The sequence below is a fragment of the Salmo salar genome, chromosome 14, assembly GCF_965601325.2.
Source record: "Salmo salar chromosome 14, fSalSal1, whole genome shotgun sequence".
Lineage (NCBI taxonomy): Eukaryota > Metazoa > Chordata > Actinopteri > Salmoniformes > Salmonidae > Salmo > Salmo salar.
This window is the reverse complement of record NC_138304.1, coordinates 63,794,047-63,820,753: the sequence shown is the minus strand read 5'-3', so window position 1 is coordinate 63,820,753 and position 26,707 is coordinate 63,794,047. Positions and strand designations below refer to the sequence as shown.

Below are 26,707 nucleotides of genomic sequence, written 5' to 3'. Positions count from 1 at the left end.
GCCACTTTCAATGCAACATACCGAAACAAAACGAACTATGTAAAACGAATTATCCAATAAATGTTGTTGTAGGCAGAACGCATAGGAGAAGGATTATATTGCATTGATACGCCCATACTCTACACACAGACCAGCGCGGCGTAACCAATCAGAGCTGCAGTAGGCCTATATGCAAATAGGCCATTGCCATTTATGGATCTGTGCCATTTACTTTGGACTGTTAACGGCATGAGCGGTTGTGAGTAGATGCGCTTCTTTTGAGATCAGAGCGAGAGAACATTTTGTTAATATTCTTTGTTAGTTAGTAAGTTATTAGCCCAGTTATAGATCATGTGTAGTCAGTAATAGGGGACTGACTGCTTCCTACAAGAGCACAAAACGTGTACATTTCTAGACATATTTGAAAAGTGAGTCAGGTAAATAGCTTGTTTTTGTTCTTAAAGGGGCAGTGTTGTATTTTGAGACAGGCTTGAATAAACTAAGTAGCCAATAAGCTGAGGGTAGCATAATTGGTTTGATTCTCTGTAATAAAGGCATGGGAATAATAATGCATTTTATTTTGTAAAGTGGTTTCTTGCATCAAACAACACAACAACATTTTCAGTCACCTTGTCTGAAGGAGAAATGAATAAACAGGTTAATGTCAAGCCCTGCAAGTCTCATGGAATGTAGACCTACATTGACTGCTACTGTAGGCTGAATGATAGAACAGCTATTTCCATATTAAAATGTTATGGCATGCATTTTTTTCTATTGTTTTTGATGGTAGGCAACTCTGGTTATGTTCAAATAGCCACAGTAAATCAAATCAAATTGTATTTGTCACATGCGCCGAGTACAAAAGATGTAGACCTTACAGTGAACTGCTTACTTACAAGCCCTAACCAACAATGCAGTTTTAAAAAATACATAAAATAAATAAGAATAAGAAATAAAAGTAACAAATAATTAAAGAGCAGCAGTAAAATAGCGAGGCTATACACAGGGGGTACTGGTACAGAGTCAATGTGTGGAGGCACTGGTGTTGAGGTAATTGAGGTAATATGTACATGTAGGTAGAGTTATTTAAGTGACTATGCATAGATAATAACAGAGAGTAGTGGGGGGCGGGCAATGTAAGTAGTCTGGGTAGCCATTTGATTAGATGTTCAGGAGTCTTATGGCTTGTGGGTATAAGCTGTTAAGAAGCCTCTTGGACCTAGACTTGGCACTCCGGTACCGCTAGCCATGCGGTAGCAGAGAGAACAGTCAATGACTAGGGTGGCTGGAGTCTTTGACAATTTTTAGGGTCTTTCTCTGACACCGCCTAGTATTGAGGTCCTGGATGGCAGGAAGCTTGACACTGGGCCATACGCACTACCCTCTGTAGTGCCTTGCGGTCGGAGGCCAAGCAGTTGCCATACCAGGCAGTGATGCAACCAGTCAGGATGCTCTTGATGGTGCAGCTGTAGAACCTTTTGAAGATCTGAGGACCCATGCCAAATCTTTTCAGTCTCCTGAGGGGGATTAGGTTTTGTCGTGGCCTCTTTACGACTGCTTTGGTGTGCTTGGACCATGTTTGTTTTTTGGTGATGTAGTCCACAATCATCTCCTTTGTCTTAATCACGTTGAGGGAGACGTTGTTGTCCTGGCACCACACAGCCAAGTCTCTGTCCTCCTCCCCATAGTCTGTCTCATCATTGTTGGTACAGGAGTACAGGAGGCGACTGAGCACCCACCCCTGAGGGGCCCCCGTGATGAGGATCTGCGTGACAGATGTGTTGTTAACTACCCTTACCACCTGGGGGAGGCCCGTCAGGTGCTTCCCTTTGCAGTCTGTAATAGTTTGCAGGCCCTGCCACATCCGACGAGCGTCAGAGCCGGTGTAGTACGATTCAATCTTAGTCCTGTATTGACGCTTTGCCTGTTTAACCTCTCTAGGGTATGTGGGACGAAATCGTCCCACCTACTCAACAGCCAGTGGAATCCCGTGGCGCAATATTCAAATACCTTAGAAATGCTATTACTTCAATTTCTCAAACATATGACTATTTTACACCATTTTAAAGACAAGACTCTCGTTCATCTAACCACACTGTCCGATTTCAAAAAGGCTTTACAACGAAAGCAAAACATTGGATTATGTCAGCAGAGTACCCAGCCAGAAATAATCAGACACCCATTTTTCAAGCTAGCATATAATGTCACATAAACCCAAACCACAGCTAAATGCAGCACTAACCTTTGATGATCTTCATCAGATGACACTCCTAGGACATTATGTTATACAATACATGCATGTTTTGTTCAATCAAGTTCATATTTATATCAAAAACCAGCTTTTTACATTAGCATGTGACGTTCAGAACTAGCATACCCACCGCAAACTTCCGGTGAATTTACTAAATTACTCACGATAAACGTTCACAAAAAACATAACAATTATTTTAAGAATTATAGATACAGAACTCCTTTATGCAATCGCTATGTCCGATTTTAAAATAGCTTTTCGGCAAAAGCACATTTTGCAATATTCTGAGTAGATAGCTCGCCATCACGGGCTAGCTAATTTGACACCCACCAAGTCTGGCCCTCACCAAACTCAGATTTACTATAAGAAAAATTGGATTACCTTTGCTGTTCTTCGTCAGAATGCACTCCCAGGACTTCTACTTCAATAACAAATGTTGGTTTGGTTCAAAATAATCCATAGTTATGTTCAAATATCCTCTGTTTTATTCGTGCGTTCAAGACACTATCCGAAGGGTGACGAAGGGTGACGCGCCGGACGCGTTTCGTGACAAAAAAATTCTAAATATTCCATTATCGTACTTTGAAGCATGTCAACCGCTGTTTAAAATCAATCTTTATGCGATTTTTCTCTGAAAAAAGCAATAATATTCCGACCGGGAAACCCTGTTTTCGTTCAAAGACGAAAAAATAAAAACATGGTGTCGGCTCGTGCACGCGCCCCCAGTCCCATTGTCCTCTGATCGACCACTATCCAAATCCGCTACTGTTTTTCAGCCATGGCCTGGAAAGGCATCATTCAACGTTTTGCCGCCTTCTGAGAGCCTATGGGAGCCGTAGGAAGTGTCACGTTACAGCAGAGATCCTCAGTTTTCAATAAAGAGAGTGTAGAAGGCCAAGAAATGGTCAGAGAGGGCACTTCCTGTAAGGAATCTTCTTAGGTTTTTGCCTGCCATATGAGTTCTGTTATACTCACAGACACCATTCAAACAGTTTTAGAAACTTTAGGGTGTTTTCTATCCAAATCAAACAATTATATGCATATTCTAGTTTCTGGGCAGTAGTAATAACCAGATTAAATCGGGTACGTTTTTTATCCGGCCGTGCAAATACTGCCCCCTACCCTAGAGAGGTTAATGGTTCATCGGAGGGCATAGCGGGATTTCTTATAAGCTTCCGGGATACAGTCCGCTCCTTGAAAGAGGCAGCTCTACCCTTTAGCTCAGTGCGGATGTTGCCTGTAATCCATGACTTCTGGTTGGGGTATGTACGTACAGTCACTGTGGGGATGACATCACTGATGCACTTATAGATGAAGCCAGTGATTTGATTTGGTTTACTCCTCAATGCCATTGGAAGAATCCCGTAACATATTCCAGTCTGTGCTAGCAAAACAGTCCTTTAGCTTAGCATCTGCTTCATCTGACCACTTTTTTATTGACCAAGTCACTGGTGCTTCCTGCTTTAATTTTTCTTGTAAGCAGGAATCAGGAGGATAGAGTTATGGTCAGATTTGCCAAATGGAGGGTGAGAGAGAGCTTTGTATGCGTCTCTGTGTGTGGAGTAAAGGTGGTCTAGAGTTTTTTTTCCCTCTGGATGCACATTTAACATGCCGGTGGAAATTTGGTATGACAGATTTAAGTTTCCCTGCATTAAAGTCTCCGGCCACTAGGAGCGCCGCATCTGGATGAGCGTTTTCCTGTTTGCTTATGGCGGTATACAGCTCATTGAGTGCAGTCTTAGTGCCAGCATCGGTCTGTGGTGATGTGTAGACAGCTATGAAAAATACAGATGAAAACTATCTAGGTAGATAGTGTGGTCTACAGCTTATCATGAGATACTCTACCTCAGGCGAGCAAAACCTTGAGACTTCCTTAGATATCGTGCACCAGCTGTTGTTTACAAATATACATAGACCGCCACCCCTTGTCTTACCAGAGGCTGCTGTTCTATCCTGCCGATACAGTGTAAAACCCGCCAGCTGTATGTTGTTCATGTCGTCGTTCAGCCACGACTTGTTGAAACATAAGATGTTACAGTTTTGAATGTCCCATTGGTAGGTTATTCTTGCTCGTAGGCCATCGATTTTATTTTCCAAAGATTGCACGTTGGCCAATAGAACGGATGGCAGTGGGGGTTTACTCCCTCTCCTATGAATTCTCAGAAGGCAGCCTGACCTCCGCCCCTCTTTTCTCCGTTTTCTCTTCACGCAAGTGAGGGGGATTTGGGCCTGTTCCCGAGAAAGCAGTATATCCTTCATGTTGGACTCGTTAAAGGAAAAAGAGTAATCGCTGTTCTGATGTCCAGAAGTTATTTTCGGTCATAAGAGAAGGTAGCATCAACATTATGTACAAAATAAGTTAAAAAATAAGTTACAAACAACGCAAAAAAACGAACAAAATAACACAGTTGGTTAGGAGCACGTAAAACTTTAACCATCCTCTTGGCCACTTTTAAAACTGTAACTTAAAGTGGGTATAGCCTGTTGCACTGAATTTTTACAACGTTCAAGTTTGCGCTCTGCAGACCTGAAATTTGCTCAGTGATGACATTTTTTTGAGGGAACATTGGTCATGACCCCCATATATACTGTGTGTTTTACCTGAGACTTTCAAGATTTCTGCCCAGCTGCTGAATGCATACATGACAATAAAAGTCCTTTCAGAGACAGATAGAACTTTTATAGTAATCTTGTGTTGCAAATCAATAAAAACAGAACACTTGGATGGGTTGCTATAAACATGTTTCATTTCAATAAAGTAACATAAAATGTGATTAAATTGGTTGTTCCAATTATTTTACTGGTAATGGGAACTGTAATATTCACTGTCAATTATGTATATCAACAACGTGCATGATATACATTATGCATATATTTTACTGACGGGGACCTATGTACGTACCTGTTGTGCAATAACTGAATAGATATACAGTCAGTTCAAAAATGATTGGCACCCTTGATAAAGATGAGCAAAAAAGACTGTATATAAATAATACTGTCACGGTTGTCGTAGGGTAAAGACCAAGACGCAGCGGGAAAATATATACTCATATTCTTTTTATTTGGTGAAGAAGGAAAACACAATAAACGTATACAAACCACAAACGAACTGGACAGTCTTGTCAGGCACACAGCTAAACCAGCACAATCTCCGACAAACTAACAGGTGAAAACAGGCGACCTAAGTATGACTCTCAATCAGCAACAACGATGTACATCTGTTCCTGATTGAGAGCCACACCAGGCCAACACAGAAATACAACACTAGACCAGCCCCCTAGAAATACAATACAAGAACATACCCAACAACCCGGAACACCTAAATCAAACACCCCATCTTACATAGATACATATCTAATAAACCCCGAACCACTTAAATCAAATACCCTTTCTACATAGATACACCACTAAACCCAGAAACACTCTACACAAAATAACCCTCTATATAAACACATAACCAAAAACATGTACAACAAATACCCTCTGCCACGTCCTGACCAAACTACAATAACAAATAGGCCCTTTACTGGTCAGGACGTGACAAATACAAATACTGAGCTATATGGTGAAATATGATGGTGGATCTTTGATGTTATGGGGTTATTTTGCTTCCACACGTCCCGGGGCCCTTGTTAAGATCAACGGCATCATGAACTTTACCCAGTACCAGGACATTTTAGCAAAAAACCTGGTTGCCTCTGCGAGGAGGCTCAAACTGGGCCGCAAGTAGATCTTCCAGCAAGACAATAACTCCAAGCACACATCATTATCCACAAATAAATTGTTAATTGTCCACAAAATCTATATTTTGAAATGGCCATCTCAGTCTCCGGACTGAACCCCATTGAAAACATGTAGTTTGAATTAAAGAGGGCAGTCCATAAGAGCAGACAAAGGATATCAAGAATATGGAAAGATTCTGTATGGAGGAATGGTCTAAGATCCCTCCCAATGTGTTCTCCAATCTCATAAAACACTTTAGAAAAAGGCTCGGTGCTGTTATCCTTGCAAGGTGAGGTATTGAAAACAGGGGTGCCAATCATTTGGATAAACAACGTCTTTCTCTGAGTAATAAAATAAAATAATTTCCCCTTTTCTTTGAACATACAATATAGCTCAGGATTTGTATTATATATTTTATACAGTCTTTTTTGCTCATCTCTATCAAGGGTGCCAATAACTTTAGACCTGACTGTAGGTATCAAAATAATTTACTGAAAACAAAAATATGTGACATGAAAAGGAAGCTCTTGTACAATAAATTGTACTAATATATTGTATAAAAATAAATTAAAATTACTCTTATTTTCACTAACCCATAAACAAATGAATTCTAGAAGCAAGCTTTTGAAAACAGCTTTTGACATTTTTTATTAAAGCTGAATATTTCAATCACCTTACATTATCCAACCCTGGCTGGCAGCTTGGTTGTTTCCCTGGCCCTCTGGTAGTGGTTGTGCATCCTGGGACAGTTGATATTGATTGTGCCATTTGCTGGGGACACAGACCGAGACACATTAGCACCCAGCTCGCCCCTGCTGCTGAAAAACTTTATTAACTGCCTACACCGGCAGATCTGTCTCGTAACCATGGCAAAGAATGCAGGGAGGTGGTGGGGGTATTAGTGGGAAGCGGGTTCAACATACAGTCTCTCTGGGGTTGTCTCTTATCAAATCAAAATCAAATCAAGCTTTAATTGTCACATGCGCCAAATACAACCTTACAGTAAAATGCTTACTTACAAGCCCTTAACCAACAATGCAGTTCAAGAAAGAGTTAAGAAAATATTTAGCAAATAAATTAAGTAAAAAATAATAAAAAGTAACACAATAAAATAACAATAACGAGGCTATATACAGGGGGTACTGGTTGGTATTGGGTTAATGTGCAGGGGTACAGGTTATTCGAGGTCATTTGTACGTGTAGGTAAAGCATAGATAACAAACAGTGAGTAGCAGCAGTGTCAATGTAAATAGTCCGGGTGGCCCCAGTGATGTACTGGGCCATACGCACTACCCTCTGTAGTGCCTTACGGTCAGATGCCAAGCAATTGCCATACCAGGCGGTGATGCAACCGGTCAGGATGCTCTCGATGGTGCATCTGTAGAACTTTTTAAGGAGCTGGGTACACTCTCCTGAGGGGGAAAAGGTCTTTTAGTGCCCTCTTGGACCATGATAGTTTGTTGGTGATGTGGACACCAAGGAACTTGAAACTATCGACCTGCTCCACTACAGCCCCGTCAATGTTAATGGGGGCCTGTTTGGCCCTCCTTTTCCTGTAGTCCACGATCAGCTCCATTGTCTTGCTCACATGGAGGGAGAGGTTGTTGTCCTGGCACCACACTAAACAGCCAGTCCTGCTTCTCTCCCTACCCCACACAGAGGCACGTACAGGGTTACGCGCATGTACACACACACACACACACACACACACACACACACAATTTGCCTATCTTTTTCTTATTCAGGCTGCTTCCATCACTCACCCATTACCTAATACCTCTTCTTTCCCTTAATCTCCTTCCCTCCTCATTCGCCCTCTCTCTCCCTCCATCTATCAGTCTTTTTCCTGTCTTTCTATTCCGGCCAAAGAAAGGTGTAGGGTATCAAGTCGTGCAAAAATCAAGCCTTCTAAAAAGTTTAACAATAGCAGTGTCTGGTATACTGTATATTTTCATTGTTTCTAAAGTTATAGACCTGTGCCATTACTTTATCCAGTTGCTGTAAAAGTTCTCAACCATACTGTAGGTCCCTAATGAGCCACCTGCAATTCCCAACAAGTGGGCTAATCCAATTGGTGTGAGCCGTAGGGTGTTTGCTGTTCGCGGCCCAGTCCCTCCGTTCGCTACATTGGTGTCAGAAGTGGTATGGTGGACATGAACATGAGCCTTCCCATTCCGAGGGGGCAGTGTAGCAATCCTTGCTACAATTCCCAAGTGGGTTACCCTATTGGTGCAATGTATACCTTTTATACCAGCGATATATATATATACACTGCTCAAAAAAATAAAGGGAACACTAAAATAACACATCCTAGATCTGAATGAATGAAGTAATCTTATTAAATACTTTTTTCTTTACATAGTTGAATGTGCTGACAACAAAATCACACAAAAATAATCAATGGAAATCCAATTTATCAACCCATTGTCATGACGTTGGCCTCTTTTGGTACAGGGAGGACAGTTGACCCCCTCCCTTTTGCACCACCACCCAACCTACCTTCCCCCCAACCCAGGCCCTGTGTGAAAGGGTTGTAAAAACTCTAAAATTCCAGGAGAGTCTGTGGCCACATGGCCCATAGAGAGACACAGGAAATTCTTCCAACTCACAGAATTGGGGAGCCAAGCGACATTTGTGTTCTGGAGAAGGTATGGAAGATTGGTGAAGAATCCAGCTACGAACTGATCCGCTTGGTACAATTTTGTAATACTCAGAAGAGACAATATAGCCATATTACCATAAAACTGTTTATATAATAGCCTCAGCTTGAGACTTGCATCATAATGGTTGTATAGAATGTATTAATAAGGATAAAGCTTTTGTAATACATTGAGATGCTATGTACTGATGTAATGTGATAGAATTGTATTTCTGTAACCAAGTCTAACTCAGTCATAGGCACGCCCCCAGGGACACATACAGGACCAGGCGTCATTTGACAAGCCTGTTCTATGGGCACTATAAAACACACCCTGATTTACATTTCTTTAGACCAGGCCTCCACTCCATGGCCAATAGGTTTTACCATCCAATTCCTCTACTGAAAGTGAACTATACCACGTGGTTAACTTTTAGACTATTGATACCGACAGAATAAGAACAAGTCTTTGATATTAATTCATAGTCTGCAGCTAAGTAAATTATATCATCGAACGCGAAGACCAACGAAACATCCATTCTATGACGACATTAATGAATGTCGCTCTGAAAGATCCATTCTAACCGAGAGAGAGAGAGAGAGAGAGAGAGAGAGAGAGAGAGAGAGAGAGAGAACGAGGACAAAACTCCCCAACAGAACCGAACTCTCCAACAAGAATCAGAACGACACACTGAGCGTAAATATATATTGATTGCAATTGTTCCCGAATGAGTGAGCCTTCAATTGTCAATTGTTAATATTAATGAACTCTGTAGGTGTGCATTCTCAGCTGACCGTTTATGACCCATTGTCTAACAGACCTCTCATGCCTGTTAGCCATTAGCGCACATTACTATACCAATCCTTTGTGACGATAATTACTGTTTGTATGTTTTCTGTTAAAACCTCTCTGGGCTAGGCGGGACGAATTCGTCCCACCTACGTAACAGCCACTTGCAGCCTGTGGCGCGATTTTCAAAACATTAAAAATCCTATTACTTCAATTTCTCAAACATATGACTATTTTACAGCTATTTAAAGACAAGACTCTCGTTAATCTAACCACACTGTCCGATTTCAAAAAGGCTTTACAACGAAAGCAAAACATTAGATTATGTCAGCAGAGTACCAAGCCAGAAATAATCAGACACCCATTTTTCAAGCCAGCATATAATGTCACCAAAACCCAGAAGACAGCTAAATGCAGCACTCACCTTTGATGATCTTCATCAGATGACAACCCTAGGACATTATGTTATACAATACATGCATGTTTTGTTCAATCAAGTTCATATTTATATCAAAAACCAGCTTTTTACATTAGCATGTGACGTTCAGAACTAGCATACCCCCCGCAAACTTCCGGGGAATTCGCTAACATTTTACTAAATTACTCACGATAAACGTTCACAAAAAGCATAACAATTATTTTAAGAATTATAGATACAGACCTCCTCTATGCACTCGATATGTCCGATTTTAAAATAGCTTTTTGGTGAAAGCACATTTTGCAATATTCTAAGTACATAGCCCAGGCATCACGGGCTCGCTATTTAGACACCCGGCAAGTTTAGCACTCACCATAATCATATTTACTATTATAAAAGTTTGATTACCTTTTGTTGTCTTCGTCAGAATGCACACCCAGGACTGCTACTTCAATAACAAATGTTGGTTTGGTCCAAAATAATCCATCGTTATATCCGAATAGCGGCGTTTTGTTCGTGCGTTCCAGACACTATCCGAAATAGTAAAGAAGTGTCGCGCGCATGGCGCAATTCGTGACAATAAAATTCTAAATATTCCATTACCGTACTTCGAAGCATGTCAACCGCTGTTTAAAATCAATTTTTACGCCATTTTTCTCGTAGAAAAGCGATAATATTCCGACAGGGAATCTCCTTTTCGGCAAACAGAGGAAAAAATCCCAAAGGCGGGGGCGGTCGGGTCACGCGCATAAGCCCAGAGTCCCTTGATCGGCCACTTGAGAAAGGCGATAATGTGTTTCAGCCTGGGGCTGGAATGACGACATTCTGTTTTTTCCCGGGCTCTGAGCGCCTATGGACGACGTGGGAAGTGTCACGTTAGAGCAGAGATCCTTAGTAAATGATAGAGATGGAAAAGAAGTTCAAGAAATGGTCAGACAGGCCACTTCCTGTAAAGGAATCTCTCAGGTTTTGACCTGCCATTTGAGTTCTGTTATACTCACAGACACCATTCAAACAGTTTTAGAAAATTTAGGGTGTTTTCTATCCATATGTAATAAGTATATGCATATTCTAGTTACTGGGTAGGAGTGGTAACCAGATTAAATCGGTATGTTTTTTATCCAGCCGTGTCAATACTGCCCCCTAGCCCTAACAGGTTAATTACTTAGTGTAGTAAATTAATGATTTTAAGACAATTGATGTATGGATGATTTTAGTAAAGACTGGGTTCGTGCAGATACAACAATTTACGACGTTTGGAATGAGACTGGACTCGAGGTAAAATACACCATTTAAACCAGAAGATAATCGGCCTATACTATAATAGAATAGAATATTATAGTACAGGAAAGTTATATTAGGAAAATTATAGCTTTGTAATCTGAATATTCTCCTTGGTGCCCCGATCTCCTAGTTAATTACAATTAAACGATTAATCAGTTTAATCGCGTGATAATAATTACAGGGAGCTAATTGATAAACATGTCTTCAGTTTAATGGTACCCCAAAGACACGACACCATGGAGGTCTGGATTTGGAGTCACACTCAAAATTATAGTGGAAAACCACACTACAGGCTGATCCAACTTTGATGTAATGTCCTAAAAACAAGTCAAAATGAGGCTCAGTCGTGTGTGGCCTCCACGTGCCTGTATGACCTCCCTACAACGCCTGGGCATGCTCCTGATGAGGTGGCGGATGGTCTCCTGAGGGATCTCCTCCCAGACCGGGACTAAAGCATCCGCCAACTCCTGGACAGTCTGTGGTGCAACGTGGCGTTGGTGGATGGAGCGAGACATGATGTCCCAGATGTGCTCAATTGGATTCAGGTCTGGGGAACGGGCGGGCCAGTCCATAGCATCAATGCCTTCCTCTTGCAGGAACTGCTGACACACTCCAGCCACATGAGGTCTAGCATTGTCTTGCATTAGGAGGAACCCAGGGCCAACCGCACCAGCATATGGTCTCACAAGGGGTCTGAGGATCTCATCTCGGTACCTAATGGCAGTCAGGCTAACTCTGGCGAGCACATGGAGGGCTGTGCGGCCCCCCAAAGAAATGCCACCCCACACCATGACTGACCCACCGCCAAACCGGTCATGCTGGAGGATGTTGCAGGCAGCAGAACGTTCTCCACGGCGTCTCCAGACCGTCACATCTGTCACATTTGCTCTGTGTGAACCTGCTTTCATCTCTGAAGATCACAGGGCGCCAGTGGCGAATTTGCCAATCTTGGTGTTCTCTGGCAAATGCAAAACGTCCTGCACGGTGTTGGGCTGTAAGCACAACCCCCACCTGTGGACGTCGGGCCCTCATACCACCCTCATGGAGTCTGTTTCTGACCGTTTGAGCAGACACATGCACATTTGTGGCCTGCTGGAGGTCATTTTGCAGGGCTCTGGCAGTGCTCCTCCTGCTCCTCCTTGCACAAAGGTGGAGGTAGCGGTCCTGCTGCTGGGTTGTTGCCCTCCTACGGCCTCCTCCACGTCTCCATATATACTGGCCTGTCTCCTGGTAGTGCCTCCATGCTCTGGACACTACGCTGACAGACACAGCAAACCTTCTAGCCACAGCTCGCATTGATGTGCCATCCTGGATGAGCTGCACTACCTGAGCCACTTGTGTTGGTTGTAGACTCCGTCTCATGCTACCACTAGAGTGAAAGCACCGCCAGCATTCAAAAGTGACCAAAACATCAGCCAGGAAGCATAGGAACTGAGAAGTGGTCTGTGGTTACTACCTGCAGAACCACTCCTTTATTGGGGGTGTCATGCTAATTGCCTATAATTTCCACCTGTTGTCTATTCCATTTGCACAACAGCATGTGAAATTTATTGTCAATCAGTGTTGCTTCCTAAGTGGACAGTTTGATTTCACAGAAGTGTGATTGACTTGGAGTTGCATTGTGTTGTTTAAGTGTTCCCTTTATTTTTTTGAGCAGTGTATATATATATATATATTCTTTTTTTTATTGCAGAAAAACCAGTATGCATACAAGAAGTGTACAAACAGACATATGCTAGGGGGTACAACAAATTACAGATTATTCAAAGACCTTAAAAGATGCACACATATTGATTGTTTTAACTTCTCCAGGATTGGTGAGTCCCCTGTGGGACGGTTGAGCTAACGTTGGCTAATGCAATTAGCATGAGGTTGTAAGTAACAAGAAGATTTCCCAAGCATATCTGCCAAATTCTTGTTACTCTAACTGCACTGTCCAATTTACAGTAGCTATTCCAGTGAAATAATACCATGCTAGAGTGCACAGTTTTGAACATGAAAAGTTCTGAATAAACAAATGAGGCACATTTGGGCAGTCTTGATACAAAAGTTTTAACAGAAATGCAATGGTTCATTGGATCAGTCTGAAACTTTGCACATACACTGCTGCCATCTTGCGGCCAAAATCTAAATTGCACCTGGGCTGCAATAATATAGTCGTGGCCAAATGTTTAGAGAATGACACAAATATACATTTTCACAAAGTCTGCTGCCTCATTTCGTATGATGGCAATTTGCATATACTCCAGAATGTTATGAAGAGTGATCAGATGAATTGCAATTAATTGCAAAGTCCCTCTTTGCCATGCAAATGAACTGAATCCCAACAAAAACATTTCCACTGCATTTTAGCCCTGCCACAAAAGGACCAGCTGACATCATGTCAGTGATTCTCTCATTAACACAGTGGTGAGTGTTGACGAGGACAAGGCTGGAGATCACTCTGTCATGCTGATTGAGTTTGAATAAGAGACTGGAAGCTTCAAAAGGAGGGTGGTGCTTGGAATCATTGTTCTTCCTCTGTCAACCATGGTTACCTGCAAGGAAACGTGCCGTCATCATTGCTTTGCACAAAAAGGGTTTCACAGGCAAGGATATTGCTGCCAGTAAGATTGCACCTAAATCAACCATTTATCGGATCATCAAGAACTTCAAGGAGAGCGGTTCAATTGTTGTGAAGAAGGCTTCAGGGCGCCCAAGAAAGTCCAGCAAGCGCCAGGACCGTCTCCTAAAGTTGATTCAGCTGCGGGATCGGGGCACCACCAGTACAGAGGTTGCTCAGGAATGGCAGCAGGCAGGTGTGAGTGCATCTGCACGCACAGTGAGACAAAGACTTTTGGAGGATGGCCTGGTGTCAAGAAGGGCAGCAAGAAGCCACTTCTCTCCAGGAAAAACATCAGGGATATACTGATATTCTGCAAAATGTACAGGGATTGGACTGCTGAGGACTGGGGTAAAGTAATTTTCTCTGATGAATCCCCTTTCCGATTGTTTGGGGCATTCCGGAAAAAAGCTTGTCCGGAGAAGACAAGGTGAGCGCTACCATCAGTCCTGTGTCATGCCAATGTAACAGTTTAGGTTCCGTCCCTCTCTTCGCCCCAACCTGGGCTCGAACCAGGGACCCTTGCACACATCAACAACTGACACCCCACGAAGCATCGTTACCCATCGCGCCACAAAAGCCACGGCCCTTGCAACGCAAGGGGAACCCTACTTCAAGTCTCAGAGCGAGTGACGTCACTGATTGAAACGCTATTAGCGCGCACCACCGCTAACTACTAGCCATTTCACATCGGTTACACTCACCGCCCTTTTGACCTCCTCCTTTTTCGCAGCAACCAATGATCCGGGTCAACAGCATCAATGTAACAGTCTAGGTTCCGTCCCTCTCTTCGCCCCAACCCGGGCTCAAACCAGGGACCCTTGCACACATCAACAACTGACACCCACGAAGCATCGTTACCCATCGCGCCACAAAAGCCACGGCCCTTGCAACGCAAGGGGAAACCCTACTTCAAGTCTCAGAGCAAGTGACGTCACTGATTGAAATGCTATTAGCGCGCACCACCGCTAACTAACTAGCCATTTCACATCGGTTACACTCACCCCCCCTTAGCGACACAATCAACTCCGACATGCCCCTAGCTGATGTTTATTCTACGTTGCCAATGGAAGGGGAGACTCCATTTGATTACTGGATCAGACTGAACAGGGCCATAGAGGTGGCAGAGGACTGTTTGAAGAGGCAGAACAAAGGAGCTAGACAATCCATCACGTGTTCTGACTGTCATGTTCATCAAGCACTGTCCGAACCCAGAGCTGTCATTGATATTCATGTGCATACCATTGCATGAGTGGACGGTTGCGGAGGTCCATGGCAGGATGGAGGAGTACCAGAGGAAGTGCAAGGCTCCACGTCCCTTGCGGCTGGCCCCACTAGTCACCACACTGACGCAGGAAGTAAGTAGGCCAGTGTTGGCTGTTGCAAACTGTCCGGACCCCTTGCAGCAGCCCACAACTGACTCATCCGAGGCATTGGATTGGGTGATTGGCATGCTTGAACGGGTCTTGGAGCAGTGGCCACAGCAACCTGTAGGCGGCTATGATAACCGTTTCCAGGGGAGGCCCAGGAGAAGGGAGAACCCGTCTTTGCAATGCAAAGTGTGTGGTGATGCGAATCACAGCACAATGGATCATTGTTATTCTAACCACCTATGCTTCCTCTGTTATGCAGCTGGGCACACACGTCAAGAATGCCCTCGCACTTCATCGGTAACTCCCGTCGCTCCATCAAACAGCAACACGACACAGCGGCAGGAAAACTAGCTGGCCCGCACGGGATGGGGGGAAGTGCTGGTCCTTGTGAGGTGCCCCGATCAGTTAGTGGTGTAGAATTAGAGTCAGTATATTCAAGTGTTTGTGATGAAGTCAAGTCGAACGAAAAAGTCATTATGCAAAATACACAGAGAGTGCTCCACAACGATGAACTCTTCTATACTAGTGTGTTACTGGGGGATGTTATAGAGGTGAGCGCTATGATTGACAGCGGTTCTATGGCATGCACATTGAGCGCAACAGTGGTGCCACGCCTTGAGAAAGCAGGTGTGCTCAAGAGTGGCTCCCTCAGTCCAACTGAAGTGGTGTTGGTTGGCTGCGGGGGGTTGAAGACCAAGCCTGTAGGTGTGTGTGAATTGAATCTGTCTGTTTATGGCAGCAGTGTCTCTGTCCCTGTTCTAGTAGTGGATGGCCAACGTGATGAGCTTATCCTAGGCAACAACATGATTAAACACCTCATCAGGGAGCTGAAGACGACTGGTGACTTCTGGGAGAAGATGTCATCATCTGAACACAATGGAGATGACAAACTGTTCCGTCTGCTGGCTAATGTAGAGAGATGGAAAGGGTCCGAAGTGCCAGAAAGAGTGGGCACAGTAAGGCTGAAGCGGGCGGTCACATTGGAGCCTATGCAGGAACATTTAGTCTGGGGCCGGCTGTGTACGCCTCAAAATGTATCCGCGGGCAGTGCTGTCGTTATTGAGCCTACGAGGGCACGCTCAAGACCAAAAAACATTCTAGTGTGGAGAACAGTAGCGACATTGTGGAGCGATGGCTGGGTCCCTGTCAAAGTTATCAATCCCTCACCAAAGCCAGTAACAGTGAGACGGAATGCCAACATAGCGGACGTTTTTCCTTGCATGGCATTAGAGGACTTTGACACTGACTATATGGATGGGCCCACTGTCAAACCGGTCCCCCTGGTGCAGCAAATGGATGACAATCCAGACTTTGACAATGGTAGTGGAGATAGCTTGACCGTTGACAGTACCGTCAAACCGCACAGAGTGACAAGTGAGGTGTTGCACGAGTTAGGGCTAGGTGACATTGACATTGAGTCCACTCAGTTGTCGCAACAATGTAAGGCCAGGCTAGTTCAGCTTATAGCCCGCTACGAGTCTATCTTCTCCCGGCACAAACTAGATTGCGGGAAGGCTACGGGATATGTCCATCGCATCAATGTAACAGTGTAGGTTCCGTCCCTCTCTTCGCCCCAACCTGGGCTCAAACCAGGGACCCTTGCACACATCAACAACTGACACCCCACGAAGCATCGTTACCCATCGCGCCACAAAAGCCGCGGCCCTTGCAACGCAAGGGGAAACCCTACTTCAAGTCTCAGAGCGAGTGACGTCACTGATTTAAATGCTATTAGCTCGCACCACCGCTAACTACTAGCCATTTCACATCGGTTACACCAACAGTAAAGCATCCTGAGACAATTCATGTGGGGGGTTGCTTCTCAGCCAAGGGAGTGGGCTCACTCACAATTTTGCCTTATAACACAGCCATGAATAAAGAATGGTACCAACACATCCTCTGAGAGCAACTTCTCCCAACCATCCAGGAACAGTTTGGTGACGAACAATTCCTTTTCCAGCATGATGGAGCACCTTGCCATAAGGCAAAAGTGCTAACTAAGTGGCTCGGGGAACAAAACATCGATATTTTGGGTCCATGGCCAGGAAACTCCCCAGACCTTAATCCCATTGAGAACTTGTGGTCAATCCTGAAGAAGCGGGTGGACAAACAAAAACCCACAAATTCTGACATACTCCAAGCATTGATTATGCAACAATGGGCTGCCATCAGTCAGGATGTGGCCCAGAAGTTAATTGACAGCATGCCAGGGCGGATTGCAGAGGTCTTGAAAAAGAAGGGTCAACACTGCAAATATTGACTCTTTGCATCAACTTCATGTAATTGTCAATCGCTCTGGATAAGAGCGTCTGCTAAATGACTAAAATGTAAATGTAAATGTCAATAAAAGCCTTTGACACTTATTGAAATGCTTGTAATTATACTTCAGTATTCCATAGTAACATCTGACAAAAATAATGTATATAGAGACACTGAAGCAGCAAACTTCGTGGAAATTCATATTTGTGTCATTCTCAAAACTTTTGGCCAAGACTGTACATTATGGCATTTCAAAGATGATGGTACAAAACGGTTTGATTTTTCCTTTGTATTATCTTTTACCAGATCTAATGTGTTATATTCTCCTACGTTCCTTTTTAATTTCCACAAACTTCAAAGTGTTTCCTTTCAAATGGTACCAAGAAAATGCATATCCTTGCTTCAGGGCCTGAGCTACAGGTAGTTATATTTGGGTATGTCATTTTAGGCGAAAATTGGAAAAAAAGGGTCCAATCCAAGAGGTGAACAGCTTTCTTATTAGAATAATGTAGAATGGTCCTAATGTACTGCTCGAATTCCTTATAGAAAACACAGAAGAGTGTTTTTTCACCAGTGAATTTACATGAATGAATATGACATTTTTCCATTAGCACAATTAGATTTGAGGTAAAATAGTTTTTCTGTATCCTTTTTATAGTTAAGGAAACCGAGCATCACATTCTCCCCTAAAAAAACAGAAGTCATCAAGAATATGAACAATTATAAAACTATGAATATTTTTCCATAATTTCTTTACATGTAGACAATGCCAAAATAAATGCAAAACTGTTTCTGGATGCTCAACACAAAAAGTACAGTTAATGTCTTTTTGAGTTTCTTCAGGTAGTGATTTGCAGGGTAATACTTATGGACCATTCTGAAAGAGACCTCTTTGACCTTGTTAACAAGCAGGCATTTGTGTGATAATAACCAGACTTTTTCCCAACAGATATTATTGACAAATGTGTTTCAGTAAGTTGTGACATAAGGAATGGATACAATATCCCGTTGAAATAAAGCACGTATAGATCTGTTGTTCTAAGGGAGCAAGGAGAAACACAGTTTTCCTATTGGAGAGTCAACTGGTAGGTCAAGAAAATGAGGTCTGGTTACAACTCTAAACGACATGAGAGTTCCAGATGGAATAGCATAAAAGACTATGGCGAACTCTCTAGGTGTAGCACTAACCACAAGTGTCATCAGTGTCCTGTGAAGGAAGAGGACAACAGATTTTTTATTTCAAGGAACGGAACTAAAAGAAGTGGTCTTAGTAGTAGGGCTTTACAAATCAGCCCACACAACTTCCGTTTGAAATTTACATCGCTAGCTAGCAACAAGGAACAACAAGGAACTTTCATGAGATTAAACGATATCTAACCAAGGATTTTATCAAGGTGAGGCGTATGCTGCGCAGTGTGGTATTTTCATTAAACTAGCTTCGCTAGCAAGCTAACGGCGTGAGCTAGCTAGCTAGCTTGCTATCCATGGCTGTCGCAAGCGTTCGTGCTACTGCTTGATAGCTTTTATTTTATTTAACCATTATTTAACTAGCTAGCTAGTTAGGTGGCTTTGTCACGATAACTATCTAGGTAGCTACCTAGCGAAATAGCTGGCGATTATACGCAGTTAGCAAATTAGCTAGTTTATTTTCAGGTCCATTTAGTTAACTAGTTACTTCTCGAACAGGGTTTCCCAAACTCGGACCTGGGCCCTCCCTCCCCCTGTGTGCACGTTTTTGTTTTTGCGCAAGCACTACCCATTTGATTCATATATCCAATTCATCATCAAACTTTGATTATTTTAATCAGCTATGTAGTGCTTAGGGAAAAAACAAAACGTGCACCCAGGGGTGGGTAGGACAGAGTGTGGGAAACCCTGTCCTAAAAGATTAATATTATGTTTCTTCGAACAGCTGGTAAAGTTAGCTAACTACTACTAACCAAAACAATCACCGATTCAGGATACTAGCTAGCTAGTTTTCAGAATCGCTTCAATGCAGCAACCTTAATTAGGGATGTCATGGAGACGTTCATATCACATTTTGTTAGTATTGTGCACCTTACCATATACATAAATGAAAAATCAGTAAACATAAAATCTGTGTTTAGGCTGTGCATGTTGCAATACATGTTAGCTACACTTTCTCGCGCCCATGTAGGTCACTTTTATGAAGCAATGAAGGGGTGCACAAAGAACATTTGTTTGTTTTGTAACTTTCTCGAGATGTGTGTTTTACAGTGGGAAGCCCTAAGTAGTTCACTAGTCCTCCAAGAAAGTGAGCTGGAAGGAAAGAACGAAGGAGCCAGGTTGCAAGAAAACAGATGAAAGAAGGGGCAACAATGTCTGAAGAAGGGGCAACAATGTCTGAAGAAGGGGCAACAGTGTCGGAAAAAGGACAGATAATTGCCTCTGATACTGGTAGTGATGAGGAGTTAGGTGAAGCCTTGTCTAATGGCAACCCCATACCACCTAAGAGGGGAAAGGGAAGGCCCAAAGGATCAGGCTCTAAGACACCCAAGATACTGAGGGTACTAGACAAGCGGCCACGGGGCAGGCCATGTAAACTGGTTGACCCTAATGCTGTTTCAGCAGAGCCAACTGCACCTCTGAAGCATGGCCGGCCCCAAAATGTTAAACAAACAAAAAAAATTGGTAGACCGAGGAAGAACCCGCTATCAACCGAGGAGGAAGAAGAGAGAAAGAAACTGAAAAGCCAACCTAAGGGATCAAGAGTGTGGAAGCCTCTCGGAAGGCCGCGCATCCACCCCTACATGGATCCCCCAGCCACCTCTGCTGAGCCACGGGCAAGAGGCCGTCCACGCAAGGCAACAATGGGTAGAGGTGCCCACTTACGGAAGAACCCACCTCCAACCTCTAAAGTTTCCAAGCCACCCGTTATAGATGGTTCCCCGCAAAAGAGGGGCTGCCCCTTAGGCTCCGTACAAGCAAACAAAGCCAAGAGAGCAGCAGAGAAGGATAGGTCCAATAGTGCACCCCCAGCCAAACAGGGGTGCACTGTTTCTCCAATAGTAAAGCTTTACCGCTGCACCAATGGTAAAGCAAATGTGTTAGATGAAGCTGCCTTCCAAGCCCAGAGGCGAAGAGGCAGGAGAACGTCTGTGACAGTTGATTATACAACTTGTGATTCAGAGAAGGAGGAAAATGAAGATGCAGAGAGAAATGAGGACGAAGACTTGTCTCCAGTTGAAGAGGAAATAAAATCACACAGTGGTCGTCACAAAGCTAGCAAACCTAGTTATGGTGGCGGCAGCTCATAAAGAAGGTGGGGGTTGTTTCTAAGAGGCGGGGCAGGAAGCCTGGCTCAACCAAAAAGGTTTCTAAAGTAAAAGGAACCTAGGTGGAGCAGACTGAACAAGACAACATACCTTGTTGCCGGGAAACACAAAATATCAGTAGCATCTTGTAGGATGAATGGACATGTTTTTAACATTTTACTAGTGGGATAGCTCTTACCCAACTCTTTAGTTTTCTCAATTAACCTACGTGTCTATTTGCTCTTGCTATTATTTTTTATGCTTTGTGGAAACCATGTCATTTTTTTCCTTCCCCTTCATAGCTTGAATGATGTGAAGACAATTTCATTGACAGTTGTTAATATATTGGTCTGTGCAGACTTATCCCATTTGGATGCTGTTTCTAATTCCATGCTCATCCTTTAGGTCATGATATTCTCATTGAGCTTTTACCGAGATGTTTCTTCATCTCCATCCAAAATGTTACAATGTGGGAAAGATCAGGAATGTATGAATCAATTGTCTATTTACTCATATAGGTAAATAAGAAGCTAAAATGGGTTAAATCAGTGTTTTGTTTCTTGTAATAAATAAATAAATAACATACTTTTAAGACAACAATTATCTCTCCTGAGGGTCTGCAATGTCTTGTAATGTCTTGTAATTTTATTTCCCTTAATTGCCAAAGCTTTGAATGTAACAACTTCTTCCCAGCTATCTTTGTTTCGATACAGATTTTGTTAGTGTCACTGTCATGGCACCCTCTTCCCTATAAAGTGCACTGCTTTGACCAGAGCCTACGGACCCTGGTCAAAAGTAGAGCACTATTACATTTTAGTCATTTAGCAGACGCTCTTATCCAGAGCGACTTACAGTAGTGAATGCATACATTTCATACATTATTTTTTTCTTTTCATACCTTTTTTTTTTCTTTTCGTACTGGTCCCACGTGGGAATCGAACCCACAACCCTGGCATTGCGAACACCATGCTCTACCAACTGAGCCACACGGGACCACTATAAAGGGAATAAGGTGTATTAAATAACTTTGTGTGTGAACAGTTAGTTCTCTGTTTGCCCTGCGAGGTGTTACAGTGAATCCGTATATACTAAGATTGCATTTACCATTTATTCGCTTGACTAATTCAATTGAATAAAAAAGCAGAGAATATATTCAGTGACTTAGTGTTAAATTCTGTTCTGATACCAGATTTGATTGACGCAACCTAACAATTGGTGACCCCGACGTGATCTGGTAGAAGGACTTCGCTGGAACTTGTCCGGCCGATTGGCCATTGCTGTCGTCGGATGGTTTGCCTCACAAATCCTGACCGGTCAACTAAAAAGGTAAGCAGACACCTATTGTGAATAACTAAAGTTCTGCACATTGGCGTTATCCAAATTTATTTGTGAGACACCTGTTTGATGTAAGTTACCAAATTATATAATTGATAACGTTTGAAATAATTAACAATAATAGTAAGATAACAAGAAGTGTGAATTATGGTGGATGCAATTTTGAAACCGATCGGTTGTTGATGATATAACAAGTGAATGTAATGTACTAGGTACAGAGTACCAAGTGTGTGTGTGTGTGTGTTTGGTTAGTCGGCGTACATAACCGGTATGAGTGTGAGTGGATGTAGGTGTAACAGCGATTGAAATGTACTAGGTATTCAATACCAAGTTTGAGTGTGGTTACCAAGTCTGGGACTGGTTACAAGACTGAATGAAGATTGGGAGGTCAACCCAATCATATGAATGAAGTACATTAGATATTAAGTCGGCGTACTAGTATCAAGTGTGAATGATCTACGGATAAAGGTACAGGTCCGGTAAGGCTGTGTTACACTGAGGAAACCACTGAATGACTGAAGTACATTGGGTATTAAGTCGGCGTACTAATACCAAGTTTGAGTGACCTGCGGGTAAATAAGAGGTCGGGGACGGTCGACCTGAGTTATATCATTTAGCGCTGGGGAAATAAAGAATGTTAGAAACGTCCGGTAGGGACGCAAATTAACATTGATAGATAGGTTGTTATGAACGTAAATTAAATATGACCAACCAGGAGACCGAGAGGGTGCTGAAAGCATTGAAGTCAGCACTAGAAACTAATGGGGGTAAAGACGGGAAGGAGTGGAAGAGAAGGGGGGGAAAATTATATAAGGGATGGATAAAAGAAGGTAGTATTAATGCACCCAACGGACTCCCAGTCGACGGGGAGCCCGGTAAAATATTGGAAACGCTAAAACGAAAAACAGACAAAACCTATTCCGAGTGGAAGCAGGAGGGGGAACCGCGTACAGGCACATTTAAAGAAACGATGGAGAAGGCTAAATTAAAAGAGCGCATAGGGTTGGCTATGCTGGAGAAACTAAAGAAGATATGTGGTGAAAAGCGCCCCGGAGATCAACACAGTCCCTCAACCGATAGGCATCACAGGAAGCTAAATTGGAGAGCTAATAGTGTTCCTTCTGTACACCTAGGAGCCACAATATCTTTTAAAGGGGCTGGCACACGTGGAATTTTAAAAGTTTTATTTTCTGAGTTTTAATGAAGTTCTGGGAACCTGGGATATAACATGTGGATAATGTTTGCCGGTTTTCCTTTCATTTGTTTGAGGGTTTTCCTTTAATTTGTCTAATAAAGTAAGAAACACATTTTTGAAAGGGTGGTATGACTTTTGACCTCTATCAGGGCTCCCCCTTGTGGTCTGATCAGCCTCATGGGAGGGCCATTTGGATAGTGAATTTAAGGTAATTTGTAATACTAATTTGAAGGGAATCTGTATTACTGATAATTATGATGGAGTTAAAGTTCTTAGACACAATTGATAATTTGAACCAATGAGAAGACTAAAAGGGCAAAGCCTTAGACTAAGGGTAGGCTTCCTTAAGTCTATTTTCCTAGAACAAGAAGGGTACAATAATTTTCCTTTGTGGAGTAGTTCAGATTAGTCATTTTGATCTGATAATGTTATTTGAATTTCTTTTGACCAGTAGTAGTATTTTTTATACATTATCTAGGTAAGTATTTTCCCTTAGGTAGTCAGCTGTGGTTGTATTCAGTGGAAGAGATTTAACACAACAAGGCTGTGGAATTGATATAATAGTATTATTATATTTTGTTGTTGAATAAGTTTAATAATGGTAGACTTATGTCAAGTATTAGGATATATTCTAAGCCAACGGGACAGGAATATATGACATCTGTAGGTGATCCAGGATCATTGAGGGTATCGAGATAAATTTAAGTAGCTATGGAATAATCTTGATATTAAGACATGTTGATTTTTCTGAAATCCAGAAGTGCAACCAGGGAGACAGTGAGACATTTAGTGAATATTTGGAAACAACCCATTATTGGTACATGGCCTGAGCCATGTATCAATAAAGGGGGAAGGATGGTAGAGCAGTTAGGAAAGAGTGGTGGCCTAGAGGATATTTACTTTAAAAAAAATATCCAGTCCAACATTTGGAAATGGACCTTATTGAACTACTCCGAAGAGAGGGGAAGAAGGGTTGTTTAACAATAATAGATAAGTATAGCAAATGGGTAGAAGCGTTCCCAACTTACTTGGTGGACATGATTATGGTAGCTAGAATATTAGGTCAAGATATTATCCCTAGAGTTGGTTTACTAGGATCTATCTCTTTAAATGATGGATGACATTTTAGCTAATCAGGTTGAACAAATAGAATGCCGGAGTTAGAGATACCAGAACAGGTAGACATAGAAGTTGAAAAAATACTAGCAGAACACATGAGAAGACTGTTTGTTAACCAAACCCGTATGTCCAAGATTTTGTGTCCAACAGGTGAATTACAGGAGAAGGTGATTCACTCAATCCAACCAGGAGACTGGGTGTGGATCCAGTCCCTGAGGAGAAAAGACTGGAAGCAGCCCCATTGGGAAGGCCCATACCAGGTTCTGTTAAACCACTGCCTTTGCCATTAGAAAAACTGAGAGAGTCACTTGGGTCCATGTTATCCACTGCAAGAAGGTATGTACACAACAGAGCACTGCTGATCACACACAGAGTTAGGAGAAGAACCGATACCAACAGGGTCCGGGGGTTACCTCCTTAACGAAGATTCCCTATCCCGACCGTGCATCAATGTGTGTGCTCCTAGAGGTGTGAGTATAGGGCAGTGCCTAGCAGATCGACTAAGGGCAGGAGAGGGTTGGCGGTTTTTGGGAAGAGTAGAGACTCTGAGCTGCATCATAGTCTAATCTTTCTGATACATTCAGATCCACCACCTTCCGGTACTAATCATACGACACTGTTGTCATTTATAAGAATGAAAAGATAAACTATACCATACACTGATGAGTGACGTACAGAATAAGGAATCAAAAAAGATCAAGATGTACAATTTAAGGTAAACATTAAACAATTTCCTGGGGAAGCAGACAACTGTACAGGAATTGGGGTTGGCCAGATTGAAGTACTCAGCCAACCCACCTCGGTTCACCTTAACTCCTGATGAGTACCAGTGTTATAGATACAAGAATGGCACCGAGAACTTAGATGATTTTAATGGCTGAAAGGTGATCGTTAATGTGACTGACTTAGGTTTAGAAGTACAGGAGAAAATTCTGAACCTCACAGCACCTATAACTAACTGATGAAGGGTGGGCTAGTAACAGCAAAGGACACATACGACAGAAATTACCACAAAGGGTGGTTAGGAACTTGCGCCCTGGGGTTATAGGTCCAACCAGTTCAAGTTAGTCATCAGAGGCCAGTTATAGGAGGCTAAAGTAGGCACAGGAGGAGTTTTGACCAGGATGGGAGTAGCTTTGTCTAGATGGATGCTATTGGCATCCTCAGGGAAGTTCCAGATGAATACAAAGCTATGAATCAAATATGTGAAGGCTTTAACACTACATTATTTTGGTGGTTGACAATAAATAAAAATGTGGATTGGATTAATGACATCTTTTATAATCAACAGAGATTCATGAATGAAACCGGGGATGCGGTAAAGAGGTTCTCTGACCAATTATCCGCCACCTCCCTCATGACCTGGTAAAATAGACTGACTCTCGATATGTTATTGGCAAAAGAGGGCGGTGTGGGTAGAATGATTAGGTTCATTGCTGCACGTACATTCCTGATAACACAGCTCATGTTTGGGAAATGGAAAAGTGTTGTAAGAACTGTATTATGGGCTGCTTTCACCTGTATGAGTGTGTTGATATTGTGTGATTGATGAGTATATGCCAAGTATGAAAGGTTTAATCACCAGAACTCTAGAGAGATCGATGACGCAGCAGATGGTGAGAAACGGACCGAGTCCAAGTTCAGACCAGTGGGACGACAAATACCTACCGCCGAGCCTGGTGGAGGATTCATTCAATTAGGAGGAGCCCATGGTAGATGAGACCATCTTTAGAGTTTAGGAAGACTGTTTCTTTAAGTAAAGGTCATAACAAAAATCCTGATCCGAAGTGTTATGATTGGAGATAGGCTTAGAACAGTCATCGATAAATATGTGTTGACAGTATATGCAATTGTTTTCTTTGATGTCCCGAATTAGTTTGATTTTGTGTGAAATTTATGAATCCAATAAAAATAGATGTGTTATAGTGTGTGTGAAATATTTAGCCTATCGGGTGGATTGTAATGGAAATTATATGATTAAAGGTTTGACTAAATGATTTCACTCAGAAACCATATAACCCGTTGAAATGTATTTGAAATTATAAAGGCTATAATAATGGGTTAAAAACTATATTCCAATACTGTGTGTGAGTAAGACACTGTTACCACTTCAAAATGAGCAGGGCGACCTTGGGAAAGGAACAGGGGAAGATGCCTCCCTAAGTCAGGGAGAGTAACAACGGCCTGGGAACGGCTAGTGGGCAGGAGATTAGAAGACAGGTGGCAAGGTTGATAAGGAATGTATGTGTACTGTGGAAAAATACAGCCGCCTAAAGCTGGGTGGAGTTCTTTACTGATGTGTGTGTGTGTGTTAATATAAAAGGATATATTATAACCAACAGAGATTTGTTAACTATACTCGCACTGCACTGACAGGTATGGCTGAGCAACTAGAGGCTACCACTAGAACTGCTAAACAGAATAGACTGGCGCTGGATATGATTTTGGCTAATAATGGCGGGGTGT

At 42.6% G+C, this 26,707-nt stretch overlaps 1 protein-coding gene and 1 non-coding gene across 2 annotated transcripts; one reads left to right on the top strand and one right to left on the bottom strand.

Annotated features, from left to right (window-relative positions):
* Positions 1-18,527: 18,527 nt before the first annotated feature.
* Positions 18,528-21,192, top strand: LOC123726736 (uncharacterized). Its single transcript, XM_045694601.2, has 2 exons — positions 18,528-18,711; positions 19,556-21,192. Exon 2 carries the CDS (start codon positions 19,639-19,641, stop codon positions 20,593-20,595), a length of 957 nt encoding a protein of 318 aa, XP_045550557.1. The 5' UTR covers positions 18,528-18,711; positions 19,556-19,638; the 3' UTR covers positions 20,596-21,192.
* A 319-nt stretch (positions 21,193-21,511) lies between these two features.
* trnaa-cgc (transfer RNA alanine (anticodon CGC)) lies at positions 21,512-21,587 on the bottom strand. Its single transcript has one exon. It is a non-coding gene; the product is annotated as a tRNA-Ala (tRNA).
* Positions 21,588-26,707: the final 5,120 nt, after the last annotated feature.